The sequence below is a fragment of the Sardina pilchardus genome, chromosome 21 (genome assembly GCF_963854185.1).
Source record: "Sardina pilchardus chromosome 21, fSarPil1.1, whole genome shotgun sequence".
NCBI classification, from domain to species: Eukaryota; Metazoa; Chordata; class Actinopteri; order Clupeiformes; family Clupeidae; genus Sardina; species Sardina pilchardus.
Genome location: NC_085014.1, coordinates 255,001 through 264,028, shown reverse-complemented (window position 1 = coordinate 264,028; position 9,028 = coordinate 255,001). Strand labels below are relative to the sequence as shown.

General features: G+C 49.6%; 1 protein-coding gene across 1 annotated transcript in view; it reads right to left on the bottom strand.

Moving 5' to 3' along the window:
• Positions 1–5,287: 5,287 nt before the first annotated feature.
• The window catches only part of LOC134069445 (adhesion G-protein coupled receptor G5-like), a 27,824-nt gene continuing 24,083 nt past the window's right edge, over positions 5,288–9,028 (bottom strand). Inside the window, exons 13-14 of the mRNA XM_062525410.1 lie at positions 5,911–5,994; positions 5,288–5,343 (exon numbers count right to left, since the gene is read on the bottom strand). Coding sequence (XP_062381394.1) covers positions 5,288–5,343; positions 5,911–5,994 — 140 coding nt within the window. The remainder of the gene's footprint in view (positions 5,344–5,910; positions 5,995–9,028) is intronic.

The window sequence follows — 9,028 nt, the reverse complement described above, 5'->3', positions numbered from 1 at the left end:
TTTAAAATGTTTTTTTTTTTTCAGTTTGCACTCTGCATAGTTACTGCCTTTTTGCTTTGCAGGGCAGAATAGCCAACAACATGTGACTCATTATGTAGACCAGCAACACCAACTAAAATGACCAGCTTAAGGTGGTACGACAATCAAAATCAGCTGAATTACCATCATAAGCTGGGTAAACCAGCTGAAGGTGTGTTTTTGCGAGAGTTTGGCTGGTCTAGCTGGTCAACCATCATAGGGTGGTCAAATAAGCTGGTTAACAAGCTGGTCAACCAGCAAACCACCTTTAGCTGGTCAGGCTGTTTTTTTCAGCAGGGTAGCCACCCCTAGTGTGTGTTGTTATGACCAGAAGAAGACATGTATATAGCCACCCCTAGTGTGTGTTGTTATGGCCAGAAGAAGACATGTATATAGCCACCCCTAGTGTGTGTTGTTATGGCCAGAAGACATATATATGGTCACCCCTAGTGTGTGTTGTTATGGCCAGAAGACATATATATGGTCACCCCTAGTGTGTGTTGTTATGGCCAGAAGATGTATCAAGCTCGTTACAGACCGAGACATAAAATGGGACACGGACAACAAGCTTCAAAGCAAATACTTTATTAATTTAGTTAAACAAATAATTTATTTGATTCAGTTAAACAACGTTAGCAAATAGAGAGCGTCTATAGGGGAATGGAGGGGAGTGGTGGTGTATAGAGAGCGTCTATAGGGGAATGGAGGGGAGTGGTGGCGTGCGTATAGAGAGCGTCTATAGGGGAATGGAGGGGAGTGGTGGCGTGCGTATAGAGAGCGTCTATAGGGGAATGGAGGGGAGTGGTGGTGTATAGAGAGCGTCTATAGGGGAATGGAGGGGAATGGTGGTGTATAGAGAGCGTCTATAGGGGGAATGGAGGGGAGTGGTGGTGTATAGAGAGCGTCTATAGGGGGAATGGAGGCGTGCGTATAGAGAGCGTCTATAGGGGGAATGAAGGGGAGTGGTGGCGTATAGAGAGCGTCTATAGGGGAATGGAGGGGAGTGGTGGCGTGCGTATAGAGAGCGTCTATAGGGGGAATGGAGGGGAATGGTGGTGTATAGAGAGCGTCTATAGGGGGAATGGAGGCGTGCGTATAGAGAGCGTCTATAGGGGGAATGGAGGGGAGTGGTGGCGTGCGTATAGAGAGCGTCTATAGGGGAATGGAGGGGAGTGGTGGCGTGCGTATAGAGAGCGTCTATAGGGGGAATGGAGGGGAGTGGTGGCGTATAGAGAGCGTCTATAGGGGAATGGAGGCGTGCGTATAGAGAGCGTCTATAGGGGAATGGAGGGGAGTGGTGGCGTATAGAGAGCGTCTATAGGGGAATGGAGGGGAGTGGTGGCGTGCGTATAGAGAGTGTCTATAGGGGGAATGGAGGGGAGTGGTGGTGTATAGAGAGCGTCTATAGGGGAATGGAGGGGAATGGTGGCGTATAGAGAGCGTCTATAGGGGGAATGGAGGGGAGTGGTGGCGTGCGTATAGAGAGCGTCTATAGGGGGAATGGAGGGGAGTGGTGGCGTATAGAGAGCGTCTATAGGGGAATGGAGGGGAGTGGTGGCGTGCGTATAGAGAGCGTCTATAGGGGGAATGGAGGGGAGTGGTGGCGTATAGAGAGCGTCTATAGGGGAATGGAGGGGAGTGGTGGCGTATAGAGAGCGTCTATAGGGGGAGTGGAGGCGTGCGTATAGAGAGCGTCTATAGGGGAATGGAGGGGAGTGGTGGCGTATAGAGAGCGTCTATAGGGGAATGGAGGGGAGTGGTGGAGTGCGTATAGAGAGCGTCTATAGGGGAATGGAGGGGAGTGGTGGCGTGCGTATAGAGAGCGTCTATAGGGGAATGGAGGGGAGTGGTGGCGTGCGTATAGAGAGCGTCTATAGGGGGAATGGAGGGGAGTGGTGGCGTGCGTATAGAGAGCGTCTATAGGGGGAATGGAGGGGAGTGGTGGCGTGCGTATAGAGAGCGTCTATAGGGGGAATGGAGGGGAGTGGTGGCGTATAGAGAGCGTCTATAGGGGAATGGAGGGGAGTGGTGGCGTATAGAGAGCGTCTATAGGGGGAGTGGAGGCGTGCGTATAGAGAGCGTCTATAGGGGAATGGAGGGGAGTGGTGGCGTATAGAGAGCGTCTATAGGGGAATGGAGGGGAGTGGTGGCGTATAGAGAGCGTCTATAGGGGGAATGGAGGGGAGTGGTGGCGTGCGTATAGAGAGCGTCTATAGGGGGAATGGAGGGGAGTGGTGGCGTGCGTATAGAGAGCGTCTATAGGGGGAATGGAGGGGAGTGGTGGCGTATAGAGAGTGTCTATAGGGGAATGGAGGGGAATGAAGGCGTGCGTATAGAGAGCGTCTATAGGGGGAATGGAGGGGAGTGGTGGCGTGCGTATAGAGAGCGTCTATAGGGGAATGGAGGGGAGTGGTGGCGTGCGTATAGAGAGCGTCTATAGGGGAATGGAGGGGAGTGGTGGCGTATAGAGAGCGTCTATAGGGGAATGGAGGGGAGTGGTGTGCGTATAGAGAGCGTCTATAGGGGAATGGTGGCGTGCGTATAGAGAGCGTCTATAGGGGGAATGGAGGGGAGTGGTGGCGTGCGTATAGAGAGCGTCTATAGGGGGAATGGAGGGGAGTGGTGGCGTATAGAGAGCGTCTATAGGGGAATGGAGGGGAGTGGTGGTGTATAGAGAGTGTCTATAGGGGGAATGGAGGGGAGTGGTGGGGTGCGTATAGAGAGCGTCTATAGGGGAATGGAGGGGAGTGGTGGCGTGCGTATAGAGAGCGTCTATAGGGGAATGGAGGGGAGTGGTGGCGTGCGTATAGAGAGCGTCTATAGGGGGAATGGAGGGGAGTGGTGGCGTGCGTATAGAGAGCGTCTATAGGGGAATGGAGGGGAGTGGTGGCGTATAGAGAGCGTCTATAGGGGAATGGAGGGGAGTGGTGGCGTGCGTATAGAGAGCGTCTATAGGGGGAATGGAGGGGAGTGGTGGCGTATAGAGAGCGTCTATAGGGGGAATGGAGGGGAGTGGTGGCGTGCGTATAGAGAGCGTCTATAGGGGGAATGGAGGGGAGTGGTGGCGTGCGTATAGAGAGCGTCTATAGGGGGAATGGAGGGGAGTGGTGGCGTATAGAGAGCGTCTATAGGGGGAATGGAGGGGAGTGGTGGCGTGCGTATAGAGAGCGTCTATAGGGGGAATGGAGGGGAGTGGTGGCGTGCGTATAGAGAGCGTCTATAGGGGGAATGGAGGGGAGTGGTGGCGTATAGAGAGCGTCTATAGGGGAATGGAGGGGAGTGGTGGCGTATAGAGAGCGTCTATAGGGGGAATGGAGGAGAGTGGTGGCGTATAGAGAGCGTCTATAGGGGGAATGGAGGCGTGCGTATAGAGAGCGTCTATAGGGGAATGGAGGAGAGTGGTGGCGTATAGAGAGCGTCTATAGGGGGAATGGAGGCGTGCGTATAGAGAGCGTCTATAGGGGGAATGGAGGAGAGTGGTGGCGTATAGAGAGCGTCTATAGGGGGAATGGAGGCGTGCGTATAGAGAGCGTCTATAGGGGAATGGAGGGGAGTGGTGGCGTATAGAGAGCGTCTATAGGGGAATGGAGGGGAGTGGTGTGCGTATAGAGAGCGTCTATAGGGGAATGGTGGCGTGCGTATAGAGAGCGTCTATAGGGGGAATGGAGGGGAGTGGTGGCGTGCGTATAGAGAGCGTCTATAGGGGGAATGGAGGGGAGTGGTGGCGTATAGAGAGCGTCTATAGGGGAATGGAGGGGAGTGGTGGTGTATAGAGAGTGTCTATAGGGGGAATGGAGGGGAGTGGTGGGGTGCGTATAGAGAGCGTCTATAGGGGAATGGAGGGGAGTGGTGGCGTGCGTATAGAGAGCGTCTATAGGGGAATGGAGGGGAGTGGTGGCGTGCGTATAGAGAGCGTCTATAGGGGGAATGGAGGGGAGTGGTGGCGTGCGTATAGAGAGCGTCTATAGGGGAATGGAGGGGAGTGGTGGCGTATAGAGAGCGTCTATAGGGGAATGGAGGGGAGTGGTGGCGTGCGTATAGAGAGCGTCTATAGGGGGAATGGAGGGGAGTGGTGGCGTATAGAGAGCGTCTATAGGGGGAATGGAGGGGAGTGGTGGCGTGCGTATAGAGAGCGTCTATAGGGGGAATGGAGGGGAGTGGTGGCGTGCGTATAGAGAGCGTCTATAGGGGGAATGGAGGGGAGTGGTGGCGTATAGAGAGCGTCTATAGGGGGAATGGAGGGGAGTGGTGGCGTGCGTATAGAGAGCGTCTATAGGGGGAATGGAGGGGAGTGGTGGCGTGCGTATAGAGAGCGTCTATAGGGGGAATGGAGGGGAGTGGTGGCGTATAGAGAGCGTCTATAGGGGAATGGAGGGGAGTGGTGGCGTATAGAGAGCGTCTATAGGGGGAATGGAGGAGAGTGGTGGCGTATAGAGAGCGTCTATAGGGGGAATGGAGGCGTGCGTATAGAGAGCGTCTATAGGGGAATGGAGGGGAGTGGTGGCGTATAGAGAGCGTCTATAGGGGAATGGAGGGGAGTGGTGGCGTGCGTATAGAGAGCGTCTATAGGGGAATGGAGGGGAGTGGTGGCGTATAGAGAGCGTCTATAGGGGAATGGAGGGGAGTGGTGGCGTGCGTATAGAGAGCGTCTATAGGGGAATGGAGGGGAGTGGTGGCGTATAGAGAGCGTCTATAGGGGAATGGAGGGGAGTGGTGGCGTATAGAGAGCGTCTATAGGGGGAATGGAGGGGAGTGGTGGCGTGCGTATAGAGAGCGTCTATAGGGGAATGGAGGGGAGTGGTGGCGTATAGAGAGCGTCTATAGGGGGAATGGAGGGGAGTGGTGGCGTGCGTATAGAGAGCGTCTATAGGGGGAATGAAGGGGAGTGGTGGCGTATAGAGAGCGTCTATAGGGGGAATGGAGGGGAGTGGTGGCGTGCGTATAGAGAGCGTCTATAGGGGGAATGAAGGGGAGTGGTGGCGTATAGAGAGCGTCTATAGGGGGAATGGAGGGGAGTGGTGGCGTGCGTATAGAGAGCGTCTATAGGGGGAATGAAGGGGAGTGGAGGCGTGAGTTGGTGAGCATGCAACGTAGGTGTGGGTAAATGACGTAAGAGACTGAATGAGTAGACAAAGGGAAGAGAGACATGGAAGAAGGGAGAATACACGTGCAAGTGCAAGAGATCATCAAACTAGGTGGCTGCATGAGAGAAGAACAGTGCCTGATGGGAAAGAGAGGACAGCCCATAATATTCAGTAGTAGCACCTGGTTACAGGTGCACCCAATTACCACTGAACCTCCCAAGGTCCAACCCCCACCCATCCACTGGGAGGGCACAGGGTCAGAACAGGGACAGTGTGTGAAGTGTGAAGAGGAAAGTGTTTGTGTGTGTGTGTGTGTGTGTGTGTGTGTGCATGTGTCTGTGTGTGTGTGTGTGTGTGTGTGTGTGTGTGTGTGTGTGTGTGTGTGTGTTTGTGAGTGTGTAGAGGTAATGTAACGTGTGTGTGTGTGTGTGTGTGTGTGTGTGTGTGTGTGTGTGTGTGTGTGTGTGTGTGTGTATTGTGAAGAGGAAAGTGTGTGTGAGAGAGAGAGAGTGTATAGTGTGAAGAGGAAAGAGAGTGTGTGTGTGTGTGAGAGAGAGAGAGTGTATAGTGTGAAGAGGAAAGAGAGAGAGTGTGTGTGTGTGTGTGTGTGTGTGTGTGTGTGTGTGTGTGTGTGTGAGAGAGAGAGAGAGAGAGAGAGAGTGTGTGTGAGTGTGTGTGTGTGTGTGTGTGTGTGTGTTTCAGGAGTGGCGCAGTGCTCCAGGGAACACCTCCTCCTTGGTCTTGGTGGAGAAGCTGTCCAGCACACTAGAGGTGGAGGTGGAGCTGGAGCTGGAGGTGGAGGTGGAGCTGGAGCTGGAGGTGGAGGTGGCCTCCTGCTGTTCACGCCGCCTCTTCCTCCCCGTCCCGTACACCCACAGGAACAAGAAGAAGCCTGAGTGGACACACACACACACACTAGGGCTGTCAATCTTCCTCTATTATCCCATTCGAATTTCATTCATTATTATTTTTCTAAATTCGAATTATATTCGAATATTTAATGGTCAATTTTGACTTTATTTTGACAATATTTTTCTATCTGTAAAAACGGGCTTAGCCTATGCCACTGCCACTATGACATCGTAGTTGACTTGTTTTACGTGATAGCTGTCTTGCTAAGTAAATTATAGCCCTTTTCTGACTGAGAAACATTACATTCACGTTACAGAAATAACGGGCTCAGGGGGATTTCGCCGTGTTAAAGGTAGACGTGTTTTGGTCCCAGGTTGTCTGAAGCCGACTGCTGAACGACTGCTGCCATTTCAGTTAGCTCGTTGGCTAGTTAGCTAGCATTAGGCAAACATTCCAAAAAGACGTGCTGGCCTTACTGTCAGACGGTTTTGGTAACATAGCAACAATAAACACTTGACCGAAGCGCTGAGAAAAGGAGGAGGGAGCTCTCAGCAGCACCTATAGCTGTTGTTTGCTAAATATAGTCAACACTTAAAAAAATAATAATAAAAAAACCCACATTCGAATTATAATTTTAACATTCGGATAGTATTAATTTGTTACACATTCGAATTATATTCGAATACCGAAATTCGTTCCAACAGCCCTAACACACACACACACACACACACACACACACACACACACAAATAAATACATGCACCCACCATACACATACACCCACACACGCACATGTGCGCACACACATGCATCATACCCACTCAAAAGGAGCCACACACACACACACACGGTAAGGTAAGGTAACAGGCGGCAGCTGCATCCTGTGTGGTGTACTGTGATCTATATGAGTAAGTTGGAGTGCTGCCACTGCCCTGTTATCCAGGTCATGGGACCACTGAAGCTGCAGCCCTGCAGCCACACACACACACACACACACACACACACTAGGGCTGCAACGGTAACTCGAGTACAAAAAATGCTTGAGGCAATTTCTTTTGCCTCAAGGCTTCGTTTAATTTATGTCACCAAATTATGTCTACAAAAATGTCACCAAATTATGTCTGTTTAATCTATGCAGCCCAAAATCCTCTCCTGAACAATCGTCATTTTAACCTAAGCAGAGAGCGAAGCTCAGCCTACTCAGAAGTGAATTGTTTTGCTGGTGTGTTATTTCTGCACATACTGCCGCGCTAGTCGGGGAGACAAACAACGTTTTTGGTGGAACAAATCCGTAGATAATTAGTTCTAAGTATTATATTTGCATTTCGTTCGGTTGGGTTTCGTAATATTACTGCTGCAGCATTGCAAGTTGTGCGCAACAGAAGGTACTTTCACTGGACAGCACTCCGCTAATTTGCACGTCTTTTTTTGCGGTTTGGCTGGAGGTGGCACATTGGGAATCAATTAGCCTACAACAACAAGATACAGTCCGAGGAGCTGCAGCTTTATTTAATTAACCACTGCTAAAACTATACATAAGTTTCCCACAAAACTCTGATTTGGTCGCTAGCTTTTTCACAGCTTCTAGCCATATATCTGCGTTATCTGCGTTGAGTGTTTACGGTTCATGCACTGTCCCTTGCAACTCACTCACTCGCACCTCAATGACGTCACGTTCACTTAAAGGAGCCACACATAGGCCCAGGCTATTGCTGCTGTAGACTGCTGTACCACTGAGGACTATTATGAGTTATGTCAGTTATGTCATTGGTGGTATACAATTACTGCGATTAAATTATGCATTACATTTTGTTTATCGTTATCGGCCCTAAAATTCCATATCGGTGCATCTCTAATAGACACCGATAGACAAATTCATTAGCATACAGATTCGCTTTACTTAGGCTACTAAGTTTAGAAAGCATTGTACAAATAAGCTATTTTTTTTTATCCTCCCACAGTACATCACAGCAAAGCATAGATAGCTTTGTCCTGAATATCTGAAATAAAATATTTTTTCAAACACACATATAAGAACATGCATTTCTTATTACATTGCATGTCAATGCAATGTACTGTTATCAATGTTCTTCTTATTATTATTATCGGGATAATTATTCTTCTTCCGACCAATAATAACACTAAAACCACTGAACCGTTTGACGTCATTCAAGCACTCCCACAAAGATCTTGTAACGGAGATTTGACCATTGTGTTTTTGACATTTGTGAACTTCATACTTTTTGAGATATTTACGATAAAAGAGTTTAAAATTCCCATAGAGTTAACATTGAGACACTTTGGCGGCAAAGATTAATTGTTATGTCAGTGCTCAGCTGTCAGTAATCAAGGATCTTTGATCCAAAAGCCATGCCACCGCTGCAACCTGGCTAAACCTGAATGTACGTCTACTCAGCTAACAGCTGTGAAAACATTCTACCATATGCCACAGCTGCAGTAGGTTAAACCTGGACGTTATCGTCTTGTCTCCTGCTGTAGGCTAGCCTACTCCTTAAGCCTACTTGAATTGTTTATATCGTTACAGTAACCGGTTTGCTCTAGGTAACGTTATCAACAGCTAAGACAATTTATCTCCCTCAACAATGGAATTCTCTTCTCTGATTGGCTGATGGGGTGGCCATTAACTTCGTATAACCTGCTACCTTTGAAGTAGTTCCCGTATCACACTTGAATATTAATTCGCCAAACTCGTTACGAAGTTTAAATGAACTGTCACGTTGCATCCAAGCTGAAATACAGACGTGCAGAACCATAGTAACCTTGTAGCATATGACGGAGGTGGATTGTAGCTAGTTGGATGCCATTCTAGGCTATAAAAGTAGCGATCTTTCAAAGTTAAAGTTAATCAGAATCCTGGGATATGCCCGCTTGACAACGGGAGAGATAGAACTAACGACTGGCTTTTGGCCGTAGCAACCAGTCATTTAGAACTAACGACTGGCTTTTGGCCATAGCAACCATCCATTTAGAACTAGTAACGGCAGTTTTGTCCTGCAAGTAGAAAGTTGATATGTGGCGGAAAGTAGTCCCACAGTCAAGACAGTTTTAGCGAT